This window comes from Schistocerca cancellata, chromosome 5 (genome assembly GCF_023864275.1).
Source record: "Schistocerca cancellata isolate TAMUIC-IGC-003103 chromosome 5, iqSchCanc2.1, whole genome shotgun sequence".
Classification (NCBI taxonomy): Eukaryota; Metazoa; Arthropoda; class Insecta; order Orthoptera; family Acrididae; genus Schistocerca; species Schistocerca cancellata.
This window is the reverse complement of record NC_064630.1, coordinates 383,705,785-383,733,496: the sequence shown is the minus strand read 5'-3', so window position 1 is coordinate 383,733,496 and position 27,712 is coordinate 383,705,785. Positions and strand designations below refer to the sequence as shown.

Sequence of the window (27,712 nt, the reverse complement as noted above, 5' to 3'; positions counted from 1 at the left end):
TTCGCGCATGAGAAATGTGGCATCAATAATTACAGAATTGACTAAAGGTTTATCCAATTTGCAGTGGTGTGTCAAAAAATACTTATTGCATAAGAAAAAAATAAAACCGTTTCAACATGTGCGGTTTGTGGCTCAATCGTAGATAAAAATTTCGCAGTAAACAGGCGTACCAGACGCATTTTCTCTCGGTGGACTGCCCCTATAAGTGTTGAGATTCTTGACATTTAAAACGTCACCTGACTCGCAAACTTTTTAATGGGGAAAGAGGAGTAGTCTCATTGTCTTGTGCTGCCGCCTACGTTGACGAAATGAACTAATGGCTTTGGATTTCAGCGAGTCTTTGCCTCAAACGAAGTTTACCGGAGAAAATAATAGCAGCAATTTGTTTCGCCATGATGTTGATGTGAATTAGTTTGTCAAAGCCACTTCCCGATGTTGTACTTAGGCCCATATCAATGTAGAAAATACGCATACCTCAGGAAGGGAAACGGGGGCAGCATTTCGTGGATACCAAAGAAAGCTTCAAACGTGTTTGAAGCTTTCGAGGCCGTATTCATGGAACTATGAACCTGGACTCGTTGTCTTTTGCCTTGTCACAAATATGTTATTTGGTTACAAATTTAACAAAGAAAAATTATAAGCAAAGTGTTCAGGATATATATCATGTAAGTAATAGGAATGTAATTGAAGAATATTAATATCGTCTTGAATACGGTTTGTTGTGTGCTTGCATATGGTGGGTAGTTGAGAGGAAAGAGCTGGATCATAAGTTATCTGTGCAAAATTTTCGAAAAACTGAAAATATAGACTTATGAAGTCAAGTTCTTCAGAGTACGCCAAGTGACACCAGTGAACGGATTCGTAAACAAACAGAAAGAAACAGACGCAACCCGTAAGGGTCTTGGTTTGCAAGCTATAGTAGGGTTTCTGGCCCTGTTGCATCAAATTATGAAAAAAATGTTGGAGTGTTCAGTGCTTCTGTGTTCATTATTGCCGAAATTCTTGACTGAAGATTGCCATGTTGAATTCAGTTCGTCGAGAGCGTACGAACTATTTAGTGAAATGCCAGATTTGTGATACACAAAATCGGTGCGTAGTTGCAGGAAACTCATATTTCTGCTATTTTGCATTGCTTTTCGGTAATTCCGCCTAAACTGTGACTCTATCGAAATTATAAGAAACTTTGAATTTTATTTCTGTTACAGTTCACGAACATTGAAATAGTTTTATGTAATTGTGGGTTCTGAAAAGGGGGGGGGGGGGTGTTATTTGTCATTGTGGAGCGTTTGAGAGGTATCGTGTGTACCAGATTTGTTTGCAGAGAATTATTAAATATAAAAATGATATGCCTACTCAGTTTAATCTTAGATTCGGAAAAATAAAGAAGCTTCGTTTTATAGTTGTGCGAAGGAGATTCGTCAGTAACATTCATTGAGGACGAATGGTGGCATCAAGAAATCACCATGATTTGTTATTGGTAGAATTGAGCAATTTTCGTAAAATTACATTTGTCGTATAATGCAAATTCGGGTGTAATAGGAATGCTGTGTTTGGTTAGGATGTTGTAGTGACCGTACACAAAATAGAATTGAATTCTGAAATCACAAACAAATAAAATCCCCGACGAATATTTTGGTTCGTACTGAATATACATGCAATCGAACCACCAAGAAAAAGGAGTGTGGGGTACTATTCGGATAACTTAAGACATTGTAGTAAAGTGTGAAACATAATTCCTGCCGACTGCATGGTGCGACTGAAGGATAGACGGTCGCCCCTGTGAAACTTTTAGGGTTAACTAATTTATCCTAGCTAATTAGTTTTTTCAGGTGTTATACACAACATGAGGAAAGGGAAAGGCTGATGGTTAAATAAATTAAAAAAAAACCTTGCTCCAAATAGCATAAGAAGAAATTGTTAAAAATATTTAGTCATTGGAGTCTTTTACACAGTTGTAGCTGTTGTTTGTGAAATGCAAGTAACAATACATGTGAGAAATGTTCGGCTGAACAATTTCATTAAAGAACTACTTCTGATGTTTTTGATCGGTCATCAATATAAGACTGTGAAATTTCGGTAATATATTCTGTCGTATCAGAAATACTGAGTGTAACTATCTAATTACAGTTGGTGTCAGCATACGGGCTTGAAGCAGAAAGGCACTTGCTGCGTTGTCTCTTCTCGCACATTGATTTCAGTGCTGAGGGGACTAAAACTAGCAGCAGTAAAGACTTCCACCAAATTTTGCTTCTTAGCCAGGAGTGCACATCACTGCTGACAAAGCCCACATTTATATCTAGTATTTGCTACGCCACTGATAATCCTTTACACCATCAGAAGGTTTGTTCACTTCTCTAAATCAAGTTAATAATTAACCCGTTACTTCTGTTATCATGTTAAGGTTTTGATATGTTTCAGACTTTAAAACCATCATCACAACTTTTACCACAAGTGAGCAAAGTTTTGAAGCTAACTCCAGTCCAGGAAGTAGCATTCGGCTTGGCATTACTACATTCATTAAACCTCGAAACGCAAAATTTCGCTGCCCAGTTTTTGAAAGCTCGGCTCCCAGATCTTATAGTATCTTACATAAACACAGGTGAGTGTTACTTCATATAGAAATTAAAAAAGGGAATGTATTTACAATAATTTTTTGATTGGTCTAAATGCATTCGAAAGTATGTGATCAGACCATGTGTACAGGTCATGAAAAGGAATTGGTTTGTGGAGGTTACAGATATTAGTTCCTGCATTTTTTGGGTCTATAGAACAGGAACTGAATCCAATCTAATTTAATAGATACATCGTGCTGCAGTTACATTACTTGATGACAGTTCATTACTAGTAGTTAGATGGTCGGCCACAAGTTTTTTTGTGTCTGTCGTACTGCACTTACTATGCTCCCTTTTTACCCCTTATTTAATATGCAAGTGAAGACTGTCTGTAAAGTACACACAAGTCTAACGAAGAGGCTGTAAGTTAAGCTGAAATTGAAGATGATTTGGTATAACTTTTAAATTAATGACATCAGGGTAGAACTGTATTGACATCTGTAATCTAATGTGTGGGGATTCATCTTAGTATAGCCCTAGGTCTAGAGGCATAATCCGTATCTCTTTACAGGCAGGGGGGTTACCTTCATACTCTCGGATGTTATTGAATTTAGCATATATTAAAATTCAGGAGTAACCAGATATTTTGTTAGAGGTTGTTTTTAAAAGGTAATTGCTTTGTGATTACAATGGTATCCTCCATTTGGATGCATCTGTCAAAGTTCTTTTACTGTCACCTTTTGAATTTATTTATTTTTTGTAATTTATAGAAATTTTTTTCAAAAATGCCAATCCACAAAAAGCTAGTTTTTTTTCTGTTGATTAGTATCATGTATTACTATATTTTCTGTAAAGGAGAGCTTCCACTTTAAAGTTGGACAGGTTTTATTTTTAAAAAATATTTTTTTGAACTTCCAAGGATAATGTATGTCTTCACTGAAGTTGTTTCTTACTAATTTCTTTGTTACAATGTTTATTTCTATTGTAAATAGTCATCATGGGTTTGCCACTAGATTACGTTGAGCAAATTCCGCAATATTTCCTCGGAGCAACTGTCTGGCATCTTGCTCCGAGGAAATATTGTGGAATTTGCACGTGATCCGGCGGCAAACCCGTGAAGACTATTTACAACACATTCACCGGGAAAGCTTGAAGAGTCACAACTGATACCTTTATTTCTATTGTCTGTTGCATTTATTTATTATCACTTTCTTTGTTGCTGTTATGTATTATTACTTTCTTGGTTGCTGTTATGTATCATCCCTTATTTTGTTGCAGCTATTTTTTGTCACTTACTTCGTTGCAGCTATTTTTTGTCACTTTCATTGTTGAAGTTATTTCTTAAACTTTGTTCTAGTTTCTTGTCAGTTTCTTTGTCATGGTTGTTAATTGCAAGTTTCTGTATCGTAGTTGTTCAGTGCGAATTTGTTTACTGAAGAGGCTTCTAAGAACTCTGAGACCATCCAGTGAGTTCTGTGTTCCGTGAGGAATTTGCCAATTGACACAGTTACAGTGTGTATTGTGAAAAGGACTGTTTCAAATGTCTTCTGACTGGGACCACAGGAGAGTGAAGTGTGCTGACTATTTCTATATCTACAAGAGTTTTATATAAGACAAATAAAAAAAGACTTTGGTTAGGTTTGGAATAAGTGCTCTCATTTGAAGACTGTTTCAAAGTGAAGATGTTTCCAGTGACTACTTTTTGTATTTTAAATGTTTTGACAGAATAACAATAATAATAGTATCTGAACAAGGTGAAGCCTCCCATGGTGCAGATGATGCAGATTTTGCGTCAATAGAAGAAGGGTTAAATATGCTGAATCAGTCAGTCAACCACAGATGTAGGTGTTAATCCTGTTAAGAAACTGTGATCAGTGAAGTAGTCATAAGCTCTATGCATCAAGAAAGTGCAGAGAAATTACTAAAGCTATGGATGAATAAGCTACAGCAAAAATGACCACACTCTTAAAAGTAGAAATTCCATCTTCAGAAGAAAATGAACCAAACCACTTTTGCATCTCCTGCCAGGAATTTTTCACAAATATCAATTCAGCTCTTGAGTATTGTGTATCCTACAGTAAAAAGGTGCAAGTTTTGATGTTTTCAAAGAAAACTATTTTGAACCACGTTCCTTCAGTATGTAAGTACATGGTAGACAAATCAAGAAATGTGAGGTCTGTAAAATGCGTCTTTGGAAGACCAGACCCCTATTATGGTCATCCTGTAGAAGCAGCTCAAGTTCAAATAGTTCATTTTATCTGGAAGATATATGGGACTGTTCTCACCAGAGTGCCAAAAAAAAAAAACTCCCTATAACTGTAACAGTTGAAGGTCAAAAAGTTGTGAAAGTGAAGAGGTACATGACTCGCAGTATTAGAGAAACTTTTGAAATTTATAAGAGCAACTATACAACTTCAGGTATTGGAAGGTCAAAATTTGATGCACTATGACCTAAGTGGGTAGTTCCACACCCACCTAGAGATGTTTGTTTGTGTGTACTGCATGAATTTTGTACTTTGTGTGGTAACTTTGAAGAACTTACTGAGCATGTGACATATGACACCTGGGTTGGACATGTGAAGTCATTAGTAGTCTGTGATGTAAAGCAAGGGACTTGTTTGTTTCAAGAATGTGGCGACTGCCCTGGAAAGGGAGGACTGTCTTTACAGACTCTTGGTCTGGAAGACGTAGCAGATAACAGTGCAGAAATTATATATGCGGCATGGGAGAAAAATAAACTAATTAAGAAAACTGTTGCCTTTGACAGTTTCATTGATGAACTTGCTGAATGGTCAGTGAAAGCAGTAACACATGAGCATCTGAAGAAATTGCAACAACAACACATTGCAGAAGTGAAAGGGTGTGTACAGGATGAAGAACTATGTTCAGTGCTTTTCTGTGATTTTTGCTGAGAACTGGTCTGTAATTTTACCTCAAGAAGTACAAGGGTATCATTAGAGTAATGACCAGCTTTCAATTTTTACAGTAGTGATGTATTTTCAAAACAAGACCACAAGTGTTGCAGTTATAAGTGATGGCACCAGACGTAACTCAGCACATGCTTTGCTAGCAATGCACAAAATTCTTCAACTGCAAACAAGGGCAGAGAAGATCATTATTATTTCTGATGGTGCTCCTAGTCATTTTAAAAATCGTTACCAGCTGTATGAATTCAGGAAGTCACTTGTGCCAACTGACTCCGTATACAGTGCTAGTGGTCATGGGAAGCAGCCTTGTGATGCTGTAGGCAGCCTGCTGTAGCACCATGCTACAAAACAGAATCTTTCCAGACCAGATATTGCTGCAATTCAGAATGCTGAGGATTTTACAAGAGTCATGAAATCTTATACATCCACAGCTCTCACTCTTTTGTCCAAAGAGGAAATCGAAGAATTCCATGAACAGAAAAAAGGAGAATGGTCCAAACTAACTACTCTTGTGAAAGGAACTCTGAAGACACATTATTGGACTCTGTGGTGGGTGAACTCATATTGCATGCACTTCGAAGAGCTAGCAAGAAGAAATTCCGGTCATTTGGCCAACCCCTCAGAAACAGCAGAATAACATTCAGATTCACAACCTGAGAAGTGGGATGTTTGTGGCATGTGTGTATGACTGTGACTGGTTGATTGCAGAGAATATAGACACCAGTTATGAGTTAAATGAAATCGTAGTGAACTTTTTGCTACCACATGGACCAGCTGCTGGATATAGGGTTTCAGCTGGACAGCAACAATGCCAACAGTGCTCTCACTTCCTGTTCAATGTTTTGAAGATTGTAAGTGCTCCAGTTCCTATTGGTTCAACAGGAAAGTATCACTCTATATCAAAGGAAGATACTGAAGCAGTGAACACATTTTTAGTTCACTGGCTAATTTCAGTACAAAACAGAGTGCACAGTAGTTGTATAAATTGAAACCTTTAAGTCTTTGGACCTTTCACATATATTTTGGAATCATTTAAAATGCTTGAAAGGTGAGTCTCTTACTCATCCTTCAAAACTAAAATTATGTTAAATAGGGCTAGGTTGTGATTTTTATGAGCCTGTTGTGCGATAATGTGGTAATAAAACAGGTGTTATGTATGGCAAAAATTTCAATTGTTTATAAAACCTGTTCAACGTAAAAGTGGAAGCTCTTCCTTTCAGGGAATTTAGAACTATATGGTACTAATCAACAGAAAAAAATAAAAACTTTATGGATTGGCATATTCGAAAAAAAAAAATTCCATTAACTATAAAAAAAATTTCAGAACACTATAGTAAAAGAACTTTGACAGTTAAGTCCAAATGGAGGATTTCTTTGTAATCATTAAACAATTTTCTAAAAGAAAAAACAGCAAAATATCTAGAACTTTTCCAGAGATACAGCATTTTGATTTTTTTTCCAAAATTCGCATCTTAAAAATGGCATGCGCAGTGTCATCTTTGGAGGGCTGTATTTCAGAACAGAAATTTTTTTGGAGAAAACAAAAAATACATGTTCCTTACTTAGTCCTTCATTTTAACATGTGCTAAATTCAATAACATCAGAGACTATGAAGGTAAGATTTTTTTCTTAGCCTGCCTGAATTGATATGGACTATGCCAGATTATGTTGTAAGGTGATATTTAGAGGGGACATGGTGAAGCCAATGAATGTGAATGCCAAATAAAGCTTGAGGTAACACATTGACATGCAGTGTAGCTTATTATTTACATTAATTGGCATAAAACACATTTTACACACTTTTCATTATAAAAACCAATGAGCAAGTTAAATTTAGACAACTTATATTAGGTAACGGCCAAGTTTCTGATATTGTAATAGACTTTATGCTCATACACATAAACTGTGTAAAATGCTAGTGTGTTCCACTTTGTAATTTTTACCTTCTGTTTGAAGTTATTTTTTAAAAAGTGGTGTAAGTATGTAGAACTATATCTTCCTGTAGGCAGTATGTTCTTATCTCTATCTCAGTAGGATGCCAGAAAATAATTGGCCAGAGAATGGTACATGGTATCCCTGGCAAGAATTTGCAATGTTAATTTGAGTTAGCCTTTTATAGTGAGTAAAGTTTTTTTTCTATTAGTCATTGTTATCTTATAGCTATTTTCCTTTTAACCAGAATTTATATGAATTCTCTAATTTTTGTAGAAACAGCTAGCAACCAGCAAGAACTCAGTCTGCGTGACATTCCTTCAGAGGTTCTCCACTTGATAGTTGTCAGTTTACTCCAGGGATTCAAAGATCAATTTGGTGAGTAATTATAAAAATATTTCAGTTAATTCTGTGTTCTATATGTCATTGAAATAGGAAATGCAGCTTATTTTTGGCATGTAGAATACAAATGCTAATCTAACAAACTGGAAGATAAAATCAACAAAGGAAAGTCCATGATGTAATGTTAACAACATGATGAAGAGGATGGATTGCTACTCACCACATAGTGGAGATTGTGAGTCGCAAATAGGCACAACAAAAGACTGCTAAACGTGTGAGCTTTCCGTTAAAAGGTCTTCTCTAGCGTGCGCGCGCGCGCACACACACACACACACACACACACACACACACACACACACACACACACTCACTCTCTCTCTCTCTCTCTCTCTCTCTCTCTCTCTCTCTCTCTCTCTCTCTGTCCCTCTCTCTTTCTTTCTTTCTTTCTTTCTTTCCCTGCCTGCGACTCAACTCCACTGTATGGTGAGCAGCAATCTTATCCTTTTGATAATATTGTCAAGTCGGAAGATAAGTAATATACCATAACAGAAAGTTCCTTCAACTGTAGACTGTACGTATACTGTCACTTCTGTGACATCATGGGCATATCATTTCATTTAATGTTCCTTAATGTCAACTTGGGTAGAGTAAGTATGATAGTAATGCTGCTAACCATATTGGCAGCAGAACAATCATGATGAACACTCAAGGGATTTTTGGTTAAACGCTAGATTATTACATTTCACCTTGGGTGCTTTTGTGAGCCATGCAAAGTGTTGTTTGTAAGGTGCCAAGTCTATTCAAAGTACCATAAGGGTTATAAAATTGGATCAGAATAAGATATCACTACACTGGCAGCTCATAAAGTTGGATAAAATTAGTCAAATCAACCAACTTAGGTTAATTTCTGGACAGTGATGTCACAGATTCCTTTGCTTTCTTATATTTGACAATATATTGTAATTTTAACAGTTTTTGTTGAGTGTACCAGTTTCATGTTTAAAAAATTTAAAATGGGTAATGGATAGGTTAAAGTTAGAAATAGTGGGAATTATTGAAGTTTGGTGGCAACATGACTTCTGGTCAGGTGAATACAGGGCTATAAATACAAAATCAAATAACAGTAATGCAGGAGTTAAGTAATAAAAAAATAGGAACACGGGTAAGCTATGGTATAAATGGAATAGCATAAGAGTGGTTTAAGTCATATGTACAGAACAGTAAGCAAAAAGTTTCCTTATATGGGTCAAGTGAGTTAAAAAAGTTTGCCACAGTAGTACAAGTTTATATGCCAACTAACATCACAGATGACAGAGATTGCAGAAATGTATGATGCAATAAGAGAAATTATTGATATAGTGAAGGGAGATGAAAATTTAATAGTTACAGGTGACTGGAACTCGATAGTAGGAAAAGGAAGAGAAGGAAATGTAGTAGGTGAATATAGAATGGGCGTAAGAAATGAGAGGAAGCCGTTTGGTAGAATTTTGCACAGAGCATAACTTAATAATAGCTAACACTTGGTTCAAGAATCATGAAAGAAGGTTGCATATGTGGAAGAGGCCTGGAGAATACAAACGTTTCAAAAATGAGATCGATAGGAAGTGCAAAATGGCTAAGCAGGGATGGATAGAGGACAAATGTAAGGATGTAGAGGCTTATCTCACTAGGGGGTAAGATACATACTGTCTCCAGGAAAATTAAAGAGACTATTGAAGAAAAGAGAACTGCCTGTATGAATATCAAGATCTCAGATGGAAACCAATTCTAAGCAAAAAATGGAAAGCAGAGAGGTGGGAGGAGTATATAGATTATCTATGCAAGGGCAATGTACTTGAGGGCAATATTATAGAAGTGGAAGACGACATAGATGAGGATGAAATGGGAGATATGACACTGTGTGATGAATTTGACAGAGCACTGAAAGACCTAAGTTGAAACAAGGCCCCAGGAGTAGACAACATTTCATCAGAACTGCTGATAGCCTTGGGAGAGCCAGTCGAGACAAAACTCTCTACCATCTGGTGAGCAAGATGCATGAGACAGGTGAAATACCCTCAGACTTAAAGAAGATTATAATAATTCCAATCACAGAGAAAACAAACTAAGAGTTTAATAAGCCACGGCTGCAAAATACTAACACATATTCTTTACTGACGAATGGAAAAAACTGGTAGATGCCGACCTCGGGGAAGATCAGTTTGGATTCCGTAGAAATTTTGGAACATGAGAGGCAATACTGACCCTATGATTCATCTTAGAAGATAGATTAAGGAAAGGCAAACCTATGTTTCTAGCATTAGTTGACTTGAGAAAGCTTTTGACAATGTTGAGTGGAATACTCTCTTTCAGATTCTAAAGGTGGCAGGCGTCAAATACAGGGAGTGAAAGGCTATTTAAAGTTTGTACAGAAACCAGATGGCAGCTATGTGAGTTTAGGGGCACAAAAGGGATGCAGTGGTTGAGAAGGTAGGAGGACAGGGTTGGAGCATATCCCTGATGTTATTCAATCTGTATATTGAGCAAGCAGTAAAGGAAACAAAAGAAAAATTCAGAGTAGGGACTAAAATCCATGGAGAATAAATAAAAACTTTGAGGTTTGCTGATGAAATTGTAATTGTCAGACAGCAAAGGACCTGGAAGAGCAGTTGAACGAAGTGGAAATAACTGATGGTCGAAGTAGAGAGGATATAAAATGTAGACTGGCACTGGCAAGGAAAGCATTTCTGAAGGAGACACATTTGTTAACATATAGTGTAGTTTTAACTGTCGGAAAATCTTTTCTGAAAGAACTATCTAGTATAGCCCCAGTTCGGAAATATCATAGTTCCAGAGTTGATGCACAGAATAGTCTGAGCCGTAGTGGGGAGGTGGGTAGTCTCCACATGACGCCTGTTCACTTTTAGTGGTTTTGCTGTTTCCTCTTCGTTTATTGCTCCCATGTCAATTGAAAACGAAGCAGATTTCTGTGGCCAGGAGCTATCAAATGAATTAAATTGCTTCACATAATTACGGAAGGCTAAAATATATTATTAATTTCAGATTTTATTTTATTTCCACCCTTCAGACAGTCCAGCATTAATCGCCTTGCAGAACAATGAAGGTTTTTTTTTTTTTTCCAAAGAAATTTGGCTTTTATTAATCTTTTCTGCTGAGGCAGTCAATTTCATTGAAAGTGAGTGATTCCACACTGTTCGCTACATTTCAGTTGTTCGCTACTTTTCAAGTGCACATTTTTATCTTCTAGCTCATATGACATTATGCCATAATAAAGAACCGAACATGATGTAACACTGTTCTGGTACTCCCAGAAAATTTACATCTGAATCTGGACATACGAATGTGCACTTTAAGCCGAAGTATGCATTTTAGTATGGTTCACGAAATTCTTATGCTCTTGAAGTATCATCTGACGTGTTGTTTCTTTCATGACAGTGTGTAAGATCTTTTAATGTTTTACACATACGAACAAATGGGCTTCCTGCGTCATTGTAGCTGCTCTAGGGCAATGACTCCCATTCTCTGGCACTGTGTGCCAGCTGCTCAAATGAACCTATTTCTAACAGGTAGCAGGAAAATATTGCAAATGATGATTTGAAAAGCTTTACATTCAAAGTAAATTTCCTATTACGAAAGATGAAATATGTGCTAGAATGTACGATGACTTCCTTAAATCAGACTGTTTGACTCTCATTTGAAAATAAACTCTTTGAGGAGGACCAGTTAGAATAATTTCAAGCCCAGAAGATCAAACATTTTTGTTGTTTCTAAAAATTTTGCTGGCACAATTATGCAATGTATCTTAAAGTGTAACATGCACATAAAAGATCAACATTGTGTGGTAGCTTAGCTTCTCTTGCAGCTTATTAATCTTAGAGACCAATATTATATGTGAAAGCTTTTCATTTCATGTAGCAATACTATGTATATTAATTTAATTTTTCTTATTTGTGTGTTTGCGCTACTTAACAGCGATCTTGCTATTGGCTGACCACATCACGTACCCTATGCTGTCAGCGGCTGGCGAGATCATGCAACATGAGCTATGACTGGCTTACAAATGCGCATCGCAATCTCGATTTCAATGCATCGGAAAGTAACATTGGAATTCGAATTTACACCTTCGTAATACAAAAATATGCAGCGTATATGTTGCTGCACATCAAAGATCTTTCCAAAACTTGTTTTTTTCCCCAGAGTTTCGTTTTCTAAAGCGCCGGGAAATTCTACGCAGGCAGTGTATAAAACTATAACCATTCAAAGGATTGATAAGTTTTACAGTACCATGGAAAAGTATACTGTCACTTAACACGGAAGAAGTGTATTTTCACGTGGGAGAAAGTGTATTTTTAACCGGGAATCCGGGAAAAATCCAGGAATTAACAAAAGACTTGACACCATTTCTACAAACAGTCACAAATGTAAACATCCTCCTCAAGAATACACCTCCTCTTACTTCAACATGCACCCTTCAAATACACCGAGCATGCACATCATTACACAGCGCAACATGTTTACTTCAAGATTGAATGCCAGGAAGTGGAATACCAGGATACGATGTGGGAGGGAATTAGAAATGTTACACATCTACAAATTAATTTGTGATGTGAATGTAAAATTACTTGTTACATCATTATGATTTATTGTACATAATGATCCATGGACCCCTGGACATGAATCTAAGTATCCTCAAATATTTCATGTGACCTGTACAGTTAAAATGAAGATAGGGATAACCAGACATAACCCCACAAAATAATTTAGGGGAAAAATTAAAAAGAAAGAAAGAAAAAATGCACATGCGATCCTCCAGAATTAACCAAAAGAAAATACATAAAAATACTGGACTCCACTACATACAGAATTTAACAGGTCAGAAAGCAAAAACAAATAAATAACCAACAAATACCAAAGACTCTATCCCATTCAACCAAAACATTACTACAAACCATATCACAAAAGCAAGCATTCACTGTAAAAGTGAGCCACCAGTAACAATGTGAACCTTATATAAGAACAATGGATTTCATACACGCAGCCCATCAGTGACATCATGTTTGGGGGAAAAAACTGTCCAAATATTTGTAAAAAAGCAAAATTATTTAACACAACAATTTGTTTCACTCACGGCCATTTGAGCCATGCATAGGTCACAGACATCATAGATTTCACTAAGACAACCATGGTTATCACTTAATAGCATGTCTCTCAGTGGTTTCTAGTTATTTGTTGATTTGTGTATGTTGTTTTGGTACTTTGTTTTTGGCAACAGTAATTTCATTCAAAACACAATATGAATCTTACTATGAAATCTGACTGAGTAAAACATTTGTCTGGTTGGTTATTTAGTTTGTTTATATGTTGCACAATCTATTGTAATGATGTCAAAAGTGTCAGATTACACGCTATTTGAAAATGCCTTCCTATTTTGGGATGCATGCTATGCATTTACTGACAGGTCAGTGTTGCAGTGAAAAATATTTTAGCAAATCACAGTTCTGTAAGTTGTCCCTTACTGTCAGATATGCTACAGCAGAAAATCATCATTAGTATGCATTAGCAAGAAGCATTTTCAGTTGGTTTTGAAGCTGATATTGCTCAACGTTGGGCATTTTACATTATTAGGTACATCATGCAAATTTATCCACATAATTCACCCATTTTTGGAGCCAGAATCACCTTCATGAAAAGCAAATAATTCTTTTTTCATACATATAGCTGTAATTGTGTGTGTGATTGTTTCTTTTGAAAGGATTCATTAGAGAAAAGATATACTTTAAGCTCTTGAGTTGTTTATATGTTTTTAAACTCTGTTGTAAATGCAGTCATGAAACATGATTCCATATAGAAAACAAATCTCCAGTATAAGTTTCTTACTCTATATATTGTCTTTTACATATGTACTTATGTGGGCAAACTGAAATTTTCTGAATATGACAGTGAAAGAATTAACATTGTAGACCCATAAGACACTTTAAAATGAATGCACCTTTTCACTGTTCTTCCAGAATGTGGGTTAGATCCTTGAACACTTATTCTGAAAGGCATGCAAAATACCCATCTGTAGCTGACATAACATGTTCAGTGAATTCAAAACCTTTTTCTAACAAATATGTAATCAGTGTTGCAGTAGGTATGAATTAGAGGTTACTGAATCTAATGATTAGGATGTAGTTTCAAAATTTTGTTGTTTTCAATTCCTGACTTTTCTGTTGCTATGCAGGTTAAATTTTTCTGGAGAAATGTGATCTCTCTTTCACATCCAGGCCTCTTCTCACATATTTTCTCATGCACTTACTTCAGAAGGCTTTTAATTTTCTGATAGTTGTTTTATCTTTTTCAAGACAAAGAATCATTGTCACACCCAGAAAACACAAAAAGGTGATGCAGACTTTGCCCTTAATGTCAAAGGGCCACAGATGCCTCTGTTCCTGTGAGAACTGTGGAATTCCCGTCGTGAAGTCTCGTCAGGAGCACAAAACAGTAGACAAATTAGCTAGATTCTGTTTAAAAGTGACAAAATATTGTTATAAAAAGTATTTTGTTTGCAGGGCCATCATCTGCAGCAAGCACAGAAATATTTGTTCCGTAAATAAATACACCCTTCTTTTGCTGCAATGTATTTTGTTTGTTCCAGACATGTTTCGCCTTCTGCCTCGGGACATGTTCAGTGGATTCCATAATAACACAGTTTTATTTTTATATGTTATATTTGTAAGTTCTATAACAGTTCACAGCTTATATATATATATATATATATAATAGAGGGAAACATTCCACGTGGGAAAAATATATTTAAAAAAGAAAGATGATGAGACTTACCTAACAAAAGCGCTGGCAGGTCGATAGACACACAAATAAACACAAACATACACACAAAACTCTAGCTTTCGCAACCAACGGTTGCCTCGTCAGGAAAGAGGGAAGGAGAAGGAAAGACAAAAGGATATGGGTTTTAAGGGAGAGGGTAAGGAGTCATTCCAATCCCGGGAGCGGAAAGACTTACCTTAGGGGGAAAAAAGGACAGGTATACACTCGCACACACACACATATCCATCCATACACACAAGACACAAGCAGACATTGTCTGCTTGTGTCTTGTGTGTATGGATGGATATGTGTGTGTGTGCGAGTGTATACCTGTCCTTTTTTCCCCCTAAGGTAAGTCTTTCCGCTCCCGGGATTGGAATGACTCCTTACCCTCTCCCTTAAAACCCATATCCTTTTGTCTTTCCTTCTCCTTCCCTCTTTCCTGACGAGGCAACCGTTGGTTGCGAAAGCTAGAGTTTTGTGTGTATGTTTGTGTTTATTTGTGTGTCTATCGACCTGCCAGCGCTTTTGTTAGGTAAGTCTCTATATATATATATATGTGTGTGTGTGTGTGTGCGAGTGTATACCTGTCCTTTTTTCCCCCTAAGGTAAGTCTTTCCGCTCCCGGGATTGGAATGACTCCTTACCCTCTCCCTTAAAACCCATATCCTTTTGTCTTCCCTTCTCCTTCCCTCTTTCCTGACGAGGCAACCGTTGGTTGCGAAAGCTAGATTTTGTGTGTATGTTTGTGTTTGTTTGTGTGTCTATCGACCTGCCAGCGCTTTTGTTTGGTAAGTCTCATCATCTTTCTTTTTTTATATATATATATATATATATATATATATATATATATATATATATATATATATATATATATATATATAAAAAGAAAGATGATGAGACTTACCAAACAAAAGCGCTGGCAGGTCGATAGACACACAGACAAACACAAACATACACACAAAATCTAGCTTTCGCAACCAATGGTTGCCTCGTCAGGAAAGAGGGAAGGAGAGGGAAAGACAAAAGGATTTGGGTTTTAAGGGAGAGGGTAAGGAGTCATTCCAATCCCGGGAGCGGAAAGACTTACCTTAGGGGGAAAAAAGGACAGGTATACACTCGCACACACACACATATCCATCCACACATACACAGACACAAGCAGACATATATATATATATATATATATATATATATATATATATATATATATATATATATCCTCCCCACTCCACCAAGAGTGTCTTTCCGCCGTCCACCTAACCTTCGTAACCTCTTAGTTCATCCCTATGAAATTCCCAAACCACCTTCCCTACCCTCTGGCTCCTACCCCTGTAACCGCCCCCGGTGTAAAACCTGTCCCATGCACCCTCCCACCACCACCTATTCCAGTCCTGTAACCCGGAAGGTGTACACGATCAAAGGCAGAGCCACGTGTGAAAGCACCCACGTGATTTACCAACTGACCTGCCTACACTGTGAAGCGTTCTATGTGGGAATGACCAGCAACAAACTGTCCATTCGCATGAATGGACACAGGCAGACAGTGTTTGTTGGTAATGAGGATCACCCTGTGGCTAAACATGCCTTGGTGCACGGCCAGCACATCTTGGCACAGTGTTACACCGTCCGGGTTATCTGGATACTTCCCACTAACACCAACCTGTCAGAACTCCGGAGATGGGAACTTGCTCTTCAATATATCCTCTCTTCCCGTTATCCACCAGGCCTCAATCTCCGCTAATTTCAAGTTGCCGCCACTCATACCTCACCTGTCATTCAACAACATCTTTGCCTCTGCACTTCTGCCTCGACTGACATCTCTGCCCAAACTCTTTGTCTTTAAATATGTCTGCTTGAGTCTGTATATGTGTGGATGGATATGTGTGCGTGTGCGAGTGTGTACCCATCCTTTTTTCCCCCTAAGGTAAGTCTTTCCGCTCCCGGGACTGGAATGACTCCTTACCCTCTCCCTTAAAACCCACATCCTTTCGTCTTTCCCTCTCCTTCCCTCTTTCCTGATGAGGCAACAGTTTGTTGCGAAAGCTTGAATTTTGTGTGTATGTTTGTGTTCGTCTGTGTGTCTGTCGACCTGCCAGCACTTTCATTTGGTAAGTCACATCATCTTTGTTTTTAGATATATTTTTCCTTCGTGGAATGTTTCCTTCTATTATAACTATATATATATATATATATAATAGAAGGAAACATTCCACGAAGGAAAAATATACCTAAAAACAAAGATGATGTGACTTACCAAATGAAAGTGCTGGCAGGTCGACAGACACACAAACATACACACAAAATTCAAGCTTTCGCAACAAACTGTTGCCTCATCAGGAAAGAGGGAAGGAGAGGGAAAGACGAAAGGATGTGGGTTTTAAGGGAGAGGGTAAGGAGTCATTCCAGTCCCGGGAGCGGAAAGACTTACCTTAGGGGGGAAAAAAGGACGGGTATACACTCGCGCACACACACACATATCCATCCACACATATACAGACACAAGCAGACATATTTAAAGACAAAGAGTTTGGGCAGAGATGTCAGTCGAGGCAGAAGTGCAGAGGCAAAGATGTTGATGAATGACAGGTGAGGTATGAGTGGCGGAAATTTGAAATTAGCGGAGATTGAGGCCTGGTGGATAACGGGAAGAGAGGATATATTGAAGAGCAAGTTCCCATCTCCGGAGTTCGGATAGGTTGGTGTTAGTAGGAAGTATCCAGGTAACCCGGACGGTGTAACACTGCGCCAAGATGTGCTGGTCATGCACCAAGGCATGTTTAGCCACAGGGTGATCCTCATTACCAACAAACACTGTCTGCCTGTGTCCATTCATGCGAATGGACAGTTTGTTGCTGGTCATTCCCACATAGAATGCATCACAGTGTAGGCAGGTCAGTTGGTAGATCACGTGGGTGCTTTCACACGTGGCTCTGCCTTTGATTGTGTACACCTTCCGGGTTACAGGACTGGAGTAGGTGGTGGTGGGAGGGTGCATGGGACAGGTTTTACACCGGGGACGGTTACAAGGGTAGGAGCCAGAGGGTAGGGAAGATATATAGTTATTAGAGCTTCTGACTGGCATCTGCATTTCCTCTCGTCTGGTCCCATGTTGGAGGCTGCTCTAGAAGTTCACTTATGAAATATAAACACATTGTCATGTCATGAACATTTTTCTTCACAATTTTGTGTCTGTGCCCTAATTGGAGCACTATTATTCTTCTGTCACTAGCTGTAGATACTGATTTACTGTCTTAACTATTGTGTGTTCACTTTCTCTCTTTCTATTTTGTTTGTTTATGTAGATAGGGAGAGGGATGAGGATAGTCAGGGGTGGCTTATATAAACTTGAATGTGAATATAATACCTGTCAAAGAGTGGTTGACATATTGTGTTGAGTATGTGGAGCATTTGTCAAATACTGCTTGCTTTTGTGTGTGCATATGGTTTGAAGATTAGGTGTTGGTGGTGATTAGTGTAAACCCACAACAACTGACAGAAATCAGCTGATTCAAGTTTTGGTTTAAATACTTTGTGGAGTGGTTCATCGATGAGTGAGCAGAAAGGGATTGTGTGGTATTATTATGATGATGATCATCTGTTGGAGTATTACTCTTCTGTTATATTTAATAATGTAAACAATGATTTGTTTGTTATGTGTATTTATCATGTAACGGGGTTTTCTTCTCTGCTTTGGTTTTTGTATGTGGTAATTTCCTTGTGGGATCAGGGGGTGTTTTTTTATTGTTTATTCTAGTTATTTTCATGTCGTCTTCTCTGGAGATTGGCTTGTAATTGTGTTCTCTTAGGTGTTCTATAAATGTAGAGTGGTTTGTCCCAAATTTATAGGCTCTCAAGTGTTCTTTCTATGTGATGTCAAACATTCTGCCCATTTGTCCTACATATCTGCCATCACAACTGTTACTCTGTAATTGATATATACCTGCTTTCTGGTATATGTTTTTCTTTTATTGGTTTTGGGGTGTATGTTTTTGGATAGAATTGTCTGTTGTGTATGCTATGTTTTAGCCCTGTCTTTTGAAAATGCGGTGAGTTTGTGTGTCATTGTGTACCATCTCGCTTCTTCTCTTGTATTTTCCTGGTTATTCTGTGTTGTTATGGTACTGAGTGTTTGTGATTCTCTGGTTCTGCCGTGGTTTTGTGTATTGTCTCTCTCTCTCTCTCTCTCTCTCTCTCTCTCTCTCTCTCTCTCTCTCTCTTTTTAAAAAAAAGCTTTGTGACTGTTACCATTGTAACCATTGTTTTTGGCTTTCCACATTATTATGTCAAGCTCTTTTTGGTAGTATTGAATGCCACTGTGTTGAGTCGGTGGAGCATCAGTCAAAAAACTGCTTGCTTTGTGTTTGTAGATGGTTAGATGATGATGATTATTGTTAGTGTTAATGCAAAACAACTGACAACAATACCAAAAGTAAAAGAAAAACAGAAAAAACAATACCATACAAGAACAACACAACAGAACCAAAGACAATCACAAACACTTATTGCCATAACAACTACATAGAATAACCAGGAAAATGTAAGAAAAGACAAAAGATGGTACACAATGACAAACACATGGTCACATGTAAAGTCACCAATATTTTCGAAAGACCGGGCATAAACATAGCATACACAACAGACAGTTCTATCCAAAAATACACCCTAAAACTAAGAAGACATTAACAGTTCCAGAAAGCAGGTGTGTGTGTGTGTGTGTGTGTGTGTGTGTGTGTGTGTGTGTGTGTGTGTGTGTAACACTTGTGGTGACAGATATGTAAGACAACCTGTAAGTTTGGAACAAACCACTCTACATTTACGGGACACCTAAGAGAACACAATCAAAACCCAACTGCTAGAGAAGAAGACATGAAAATAATTAGAATAAACGATGAAAAACATCTTCTGACCCTGCAAGAAAATTACCACATACAAAAAAACCAAAGCAGAAAAGAGAACCCTGGTGAATGATCAAATATACACAAAAATCAATTTATTGTTTACATTAATAGATAAAATAGTAGATCAACACTCCAAAAGATGGTTATCATAATAATACCACCCAGTCCCTTTCCGCTCGGTCTTCAATTAACCACTCCATAAAACATTTAAACCAAACATCAGATCAGGTGAACAACCAATCTGTCAGCCTCTCTTTGACAGCTATTAAATTCACATTCAAGTTCATAAAATTCGCCTTGACCCCCCACCCCTCCATTTACATAAACCCAATAGAAAGAGACATAAAGTGAACACGCAGTAGTTAAAACTGAAAATCAGTATCTACAGCTAGTGGCAGAATAATAATCAGGGTTGCCACAATTTCTCGAAATCAGGGAATTTCAAACACATTAGGGAAATATTGGGAAGATTTGAAAAGAACACTGGAAAAATCTCATTTTTGCCTCAGTAAATGAAATGGTTTGTCTGCTGAAGTGTCATGCGTCGTTGTCCGGATGCAGTTGAGTATGTACGTCACTTCCCTACTCCCTCATTAATACTGCTTCATCTCCTTCCTACCACTCCCCTCAGCTTGCGGTCAGTGCTGCCACTGCTTTTTGCTGTTAGCCTAGCAGCTGCCGATAAGAGACAGGGAAGCCTGAGGAGTGGTTTGTTTGGATCTAATTCTCAGAGACTGTAGGCACAGCACCCAGAGACGGTGGTCATGTGTGTGTAAGTTGTGTCTGAGTGATTGTGTGAATGTGTGTGTGCTCTCATTTTCTGACAAAAGCTACAGCTGAAAATTTGGTTGTGAGTGTGTCTTTTCTACATGTCTGTCTGTGGCTTAGCAATCATCTTTATGGTGAGGTGCTAGCTATCCCCATTAGTATTGAGTCTCAGAATATTTGAGCGAGTTATCTGTTGCATGGATTGATCACCATGGGTCTCATTTCATCAAGTGGCTCATGAAAAGCTGTCCGCATGAGTGAATTTCCACAACAGGCCAAAACCACTGGCCGTTTCTGCGGGTATCTGTAATGGATCGTGCCTGCTGAATGAAGCCATTCAGTTCCTGCTAATATGCAGACCCTGCCCATTGGATCTAGTCTCAAAAATCTCCCTGCAGGCATGGTATGTTTGTGTGTGGCGTAAAACAGCAGATTTTCACAGTTTATCCATGGACCCAGCACTGCGGTGCCCATCAGCAGGCCAGAGGCCATGGGTGATGGATTTCAGGAAGTGCAACTATCTCATCTCAAGTCTGTTGTACAGTGTGGCATTCTATAGACATTTTATTTGTTCTAGTATATTTTGGCACTTCAAAAGTAGTGTATATGCTGGAAAGTAAAAATGATAAGAAGAAGAAAATTATGTCAGCCGGCGGTGGTCTGTACTCTATGTACTCATAGATTTCTCGAAAGAAAGATCACATAAACCTGTAAAAAAAAAATTAGATATAACACAGTTAGTAATAACTGACAATAATGAACATAGTAAAACCAACATTTTACTGCGGTCACCTACAGTGTTGGTTTACACAATTCTTCCCCACCTTATAAACGTCTTTCAAGAGGCCTACTTTTTTCTGAGGCTATTTCTGTAATCAGTGAAGGTATTTTAAATCTGCCTTGCGACTCCAAGGAAATGCATATTTTTGTCACCAAATGTGTTTCGTTTTATTGAAATAAAATAACATCAGTAGTCTAAATGAAAAACAGTACTGTTTGGCACACTTTCTCCATCTGAAGTTCACTACACAAGATATTTACATTACCGTATTTACTCGAATCTAAGCCGCACCTGAAAAGTGAGACTCGAAATAAAGGAAAAAAGATTTCCTGAATCTAAGCCGCACCTGAAATTTGAGACTCGAAATTCAAGGGGAGAGAAAAGTTTTAGGCCGCACCTCCAAATCGAAACAAAGTTGGCCCATTGTAATATGAGACACAATTTAGGTCGAATGAATGACGATACAGCTACAGTAGTTTGGTTCGAGTCGTAAGCTTAGCAGTTAAGCTTTACCAGGTAGCCATTGCTATGCGTCAGGCGCTCCATCCGTATTTATACGGGTACCCTTCCTTTTTCACGTGCTTTGTCTGGTTTGGATCGATTGCTTATTTTGCTTTGATCTGATAAGTGCCGTTTTCTCTGTTATAGGTGTTTAAGTCACTCTAAGCTGAAAATGCATCACTGTACAGTGTCATGCATTGTTTGTCGCATTCTGATAGTGCGTGTTTACGGCCTGTCACCGCTCGCGGCATGGCTTGCTTTTGTGCGCGCTACCGCCGCTTACAACTAAAAAGAAGCGAATTGTCTCATTAGCGAAGCAATGTCAACGGACTGCTGTTTGTTGTTACTTACACTGCTGCTTTCTTTGAGAATGATCAACAAGAACCAAATAATAGGCTGCGTATGATAGAACAAAAAATGGTTCAAATGGCTCTGAGCACTATGGGATTCAACATCTTAGGTCATAAGTCCCCTAGAACTTAGAACTACTTAAACCTAACTAACTTAAGGACATCACACACACCCATGCCCGAGGCAGGATTCGAACCTGCGACCGTAGCAGTCCCGCGGTTCCGGACTGCAGTGCCAGAACCACACGGCCACCGTGGCCGGCTATGATAGAACATGGTGTGAACGAGAGTTAGGCGAAAATTTTTCTCCGTTTGAAAATCTTTGCGGCCGCTTCTTTAGTACATCAAATTCTGCACAGAAATTAGTCATCTTAGATTTAAAAATCTAGTCAGTTGCCGTGCTTCATTTCTGACTATCACTATTAGGCATAAGAATAATATGAATATAAACATGACATAAGTATATTCTTCAACATTTGCTGTTGTCTCACTCTAGTTTCGTAGTTTATTAGGCAGACAGGATTTAAATGAGATAGCAACAAACACGGAAGAATACATGGCAAAATGTTTATGTTCATATTATTCTTATGGTGAATGGTGAAGAGAATACTGCTTGTGATTCACATTTCATCAGGTTACTATTAGCAACCATCTCTTCTCACAGGTAGGAAAAAATTCAGAACGTAGAGTTGGCCATATTGAAAAACATCCCAAACAGTCTTGCCAGTCAGATTTTCGTAGTACATTGAAATTCTACTACATTCGAAGATGAACAATACGGAATTTGTATTTACTTCGTTGGATAATGTATGAAAATGCAGTGGTCAAAACTCGGGGCGGAGAAAAAAAAGCTCGTCTTCCACTTTTTTTTTTTTTTTTTTTAAATTTATTTACTGACGCAGAGGTTTTGGCGCCTGTATTTATCTTTGTGCCTACAAAGCATGCCTGTGTAGCGCTACATATATTCGACGGCAGAAGTTAGTTGTGGCGGCACCTACCAACATTTTTCAGAACTTCCGCTTGCTTTGCACTCGATTCTAAGCAGCAGGCGGTTTTTTGGATTACAAAAACCGGAAAAAAAAGTGTGGCTTAGATTCGAGTAAATACGGTAGTGCTCAATGTTTTTGCTCATATCAGGAAACATCATCTGCTTGCAATTTTTTGATAGATTTCCTCGTTTGCACTATTGTTTCTTGTACCATAGCTGCAAAGACAGATTGTCAACTTAAGTCTTAACTTACCCTTGAGATGTCAAAATTTGTCAGGGAAAAATGCTAAAACTTGTCTGAAAATCAGGGAACTTCACTTGGTAAAACTTGGGGCAACCCTGATAATATTGTTCCACAGCATTTATGGCACAGAACTTGAAAATTGGAAAAAAAGTTTGAGAGGTGAAAATGTGCTTATGTTTTGTAAATGAAGTTATAGTGTGACATCCAACATGTGACCAGATAAGAGGAAATGCTAATTCCAGCCAAAAAACTCAGTAATTGTAAGTAATCACTTACTTGTGTAAAATATAAGCCGTGAATTATTTTATAACCTACAAATATAACATATCAAAACAAAACTGTATTGTTCTGGAATCCACTGAAGATACCTTCAAGTAAAAGGTTAAAAAAAGTGTGTAACAAATAAAATACATTGCATAAATAAAACTGTTTTTTGCAAAAGGAATAGTTTTTGTAGTTATGTTTTTAGTCAGCATTGTAAAAATTTTAAACTCATGATCCACATATTTAAATATTCATGTAAGATGTACCATTTTCTTCCAGTATGTCTATTGCATCAATCATCTTGTACATCTTTAATCACAGATTATCCATTACTATATTATGTCCTTTCGTGGTGTTTCCACATGTAGTTGCAATTTTAGGACTCTCTTCACGACTTCACTAAATTTCTTTTGTTATTAAAGAGTGAACCATTGGCAGCTGTCATCTGGTAACTGCTGCGTCAGAGCCAGTGACAGAAACTGTATCCCAGTGGTCCTGTTCTTATGCTAGTTTTGTAATGCCTTGGAGCAGCACAGTTACCTCGGTTTTTGTCTGTGATCTCCACCATCTTACTAAAGTTCACTAAGGTGTTACCAAGAGCAGGGTTCTATAAATCTCTGGCAAATGAGATATCCATACAAGTGTGAGAATGTATCTGGGACATACTGCTTGCCCACGGTGTGGAGGTGGCTTTCTGTCTCCAGTTTCCTCCCTGTGCAACAATTGTTTGAAGTATTGCATTTTAGAGAGGGAAAGCTACCAAATGAGCTGGCCTATTAATAGGTCATACTTTCCTGAGGTAGGGAGTGTAGTGGTAATGTTACTATCCTTGTTGGTAGGACAGCTGTTCACTATGTCACCACATGTGCATATTTGGTGCAGTCTTGCATTATTCTAGCACTGAGGAAATTTCTGTAGATATGTGTGACCTGTAGTGACTGACAGTCTGTCCAGCAATCTGGTGCTTTAAATGCTACATGGTCCACTTGCACTGCTGAGTCAATCCCACAGGTTGGAAGTAGGTAATAACCTTCAGCTGCAGACAGATAACAGAGAGGGTCACATCTGGGGAGCAGCAAAGGCTGGTGTTGGCCTCTGACAGGTGGCTGGCAGGCAATTCCAGGGTGCCATGGCTACACTACTGCAGCAACTCTTGCAGCTACACTGTAGGTGCTCCATCTAGAGGTGATGATGGTCTGTGTCATACACATAGTTGCAAATGGGTTTTCACAATTTAAACTTATTCGTCTGTCGCTTGAAGATGATGCTAGAGTTGGGGAGGCCTTCCACATCAAGTGATGAATCGCGTGTTAAAAAAAAAAAAAAAAAAAATCAACAATCTGGTCTGCACAAATAGTTGATTGTCTGTTTTGTAGTAGTTAATGAAAAAAATCTGCAAAAAGAGGAGTTGTGGCAACACAACACACAGTTCTTCTGCCATGACAATGCGCACGCACACTTGGCTTTGTCAATTCATCAGTTTTGTGCCAAAAATTTAATGACTGTCCTCGTGGAGAGTATTGGTGACATCAAAGCAAATTTGTCATGGGCCATCTCAGATGAAGTTATCAAAGACTGCTTTGCAAAATGGAAACACTGCTGGGAAAAAGTGTGTGAATAGGGGAGGGGAGTACTCTGAAGGATCAAGGATCAGTAATCTGTTAAATTAAAGTTTAGAAAAATAAAGTGTGCTTACTTTCTGAACAGATCTAGTAATGGAGTGATGTGTGAGATGAGGCAACTGCAGATTGGCATTAAACAGATCAAAACAAAGGATAGTGTGATGCATGGCATTCCAGTTTATCCATGTGAGTGGAACACAGTGCACATCTTTTTGATGCAGTCTTATGTACATTAGGACCGCAGTAATCCGGCGTGCAGTAGTCCGACCGACCTGAAGTCCAGCATGCATCAAAAATTTTTCTGCATCTTTTGCTCGGCTTTGTTGGCAATACAATCGGATGCCTTTCAGAAACAGCAGAACAGTTCAGCACAGCACCTTGTTAGTGACAATTATCTTCCACACTGAGGCAAATTATAATCTCGCCAAGATAATTCAGGTGTGTTGCTAGCTTTGTGCTGGTATCAGTGACTCTTCATTCACGAGACCTAAATTTACAGTAATTAAAATTGCCTCAGTGCTGTGTGGTTTTATTTTGTGGATATTTAAGAAAGTCATTGTACTGTACCAGTATTCAGCTACTTTTGTGACTGTCAAATAGACTAGCACAGTGAACTATTTTCAGTATTCAGCTACTTCTGTGGCTATCAAATAGACTAGCACAGTAAACAGTTTGTATATACAGTGAATGTTTTCTAAACAGAGCCTAAAATGGCAAAATGCAAACATGTTATGTTGACAATCAGCCAAAACCTGTACATCATAAGAAGAATGGAAAAAGAGGAGAACCCAACATAATATGATAATTTAATATCACATCTTCAAGTACACACAATATTAGAAAACAAAAACAGCAGCTAGAAAACTTTGTCACAATCTGCTTCAACTAAAAGCCTAGACCTTAAGCAGACTCAAAAAATTCTAAGTTGGAAACTGTGGAAGTAGTATTGTTAAAGTGGCTCATGCTAAGAGAGCAGAGGGAAAAACCAATAACAGGGCCTGTGTTAATTGAAAAGGAATATCAACAATGTAGGAAAAGATAGATTGCTACTTACCATAAAGAAGACATGTTAAGTTGGAGACAGGCACAAATAAAACACTTGCCTAAAGGTTTCGGCCACAGCCTTCATCAGCAGAAGAGAAACACACACCATTCATACACATAAGCAAGCACACCTCATGCACACATTACTCCCCATCTCGGGCTAGATTGCAACTATCGTGTGGGATGTAAGCAGCAGTTTGGAGGGGGGGGGGGATAGACTACAATGATCATGTGGGATGCAAGCAGCAGTTGGGGGGGGGGGGATAGTGGTGTACAGATGAAGAGAGAGACACAAAAGGCTGCCTGGTGGATTGTGCAGGGACTAGAATGACAAAAGGCACAGCATCAGGAGGTTATGGGGCAGGGAGGATGGGGAAAAAGGAGAGGAGAGGAGAGGGGAAAGATTTTCAGAGGGTGGGTGAGAAAATGGGGAGAAGACAATAGGAAAGAGGGGTTGGAAACTATTGGGTAGGGGGTGTAGGGGCAGTATGTTACCGTAAATTGAGGCTGGGATAATTATGGGAGCAGAGAATAAGCTGCAAGGATAACTCCTATGTGCGCAGTTCAAAAAAGCTGGAGGGGAGGATCCAGATGGCTCGGGTAGTAAAGCTACCATTGAAATAAAGCAAGTTCTGTTCAGCTGCATGTTGTGCCACAGTGTGATCTACTTTGCTCTTGGTCACAGTTTGGCAGTGGCCATTCATCCTTGTGGACAGCCGGTTGATAGTCATACCAATATTGACAGGTGTCCAATGTTTGCACTAGAGCTGGTAAATGACATGGCTGCTGTCACGGGTGGCCCAGCCCTTGATGAGGTAGAATAAACCTCTGACTAGACTAGAATAGGAAGTGCTGAGTGGGTGGATTGGCCAGGTCTTGCACTTAGGTCATCCACAGGGATATGATCTTTGTGGCAAGGGATTGGGATTGGGAGTGGTGTAGGGACAGACTAGGATGGTGTGGAGGGTTGGGTTGGGGATGAGAGACCACTGTAGGAGAGATGGGAAGTATCTTGGGTAGGCTGTTCCTCGTTTCAGGGCATGATGATAGGTAATCAAAGGCTAGCAAAGGATATGGTCCAGTTGTTTCAGTCTGGGGCAGTTCTGGGTGGAGGAGGAGACACTGCTTTGTGGCTGGTTCTTGGGATTGAGGGTGTGTTTGCAGGCTAAGTCTGGTGGGTAGTGGTTGTCTATGATATGGACTCAGGGCCAAGATGTCCTGTATTCGTTCCTTCATAACCTCAACACCTACTCTCCCATGCACTTCACATAGTCCTCCGCAATCCAACATGCCACCTCCTCTCTGATGGTTCCACCCACACCTCTGTCCACATTAAACCCAACAAGCGTCAACAGTACATGCCTTTTGACGCTGTCATCCGTTTCACACAAAAAAATCATTCCCATACAGCCACTGTATTTGCAGTGACAAGAACTCCTTTGCTCAGTATGCTGAGGGTGTCACTGAGGCCTTCAGAGAGAACAACCTAGTCCATCCCTGTGCCACCCCCCCCCCCCCCCCCCCCTCCCCAGTCCTAACCAATTGCTGCAAGGATCACATTCCTGTGTAAGACCCAGGTGCAAGGCCTGCCCAATCCACCCACCCAGTACTTCCTATTCCAGTCAAGTCACAGGCTGACCCTACGCTGTCAGGGGCTGGGCCACCTGTGAAAGCAACCATGTCATT

General features: G+C 38.8%; 1 protein-coding gene across 7 annotated transcripts in view; it reads left to right on the top strand.

Moving 5' to 3' along the window:
* Window positions 1-344: 344 nt before the first annotated feature.
* The window catches only part of LOC126188968 (CCR4-NOT transcription complex subunit 1), a 130,015-nt gene continuing 102,647 nt past the window's right edge, over window positions 345-27,712 (top strand). For 6 of the 7 annotated variants that reach the window (XM_049930738.1, XM_049930733.1, XM_049930735.1 and 3 more), the window contains exons 1-4: window positions 346-665; window positions 2,128-2,340; window positions 2,419-2,599; window positions 7,688-7,789. In XM_049930738.1, the coding sequence (XP_049786695.1) occupies window positions 564-665; window positions 2,128-2,340; window positions 2,419-2,599; window positions 7,688-7,789 (598 nt within the window). In that variant the 5' untranslated portion in view covers window positions 346-563. Of the gene's footprint in view, window positions 666-2,127; window positions 2,341-2,418; window positions 2,600-7,687; window positions 7,790-27,712 lie in introns of all 7 variants that reach the window. The other variant, XM_049930737.1, reaches the window with a different exon arrangement.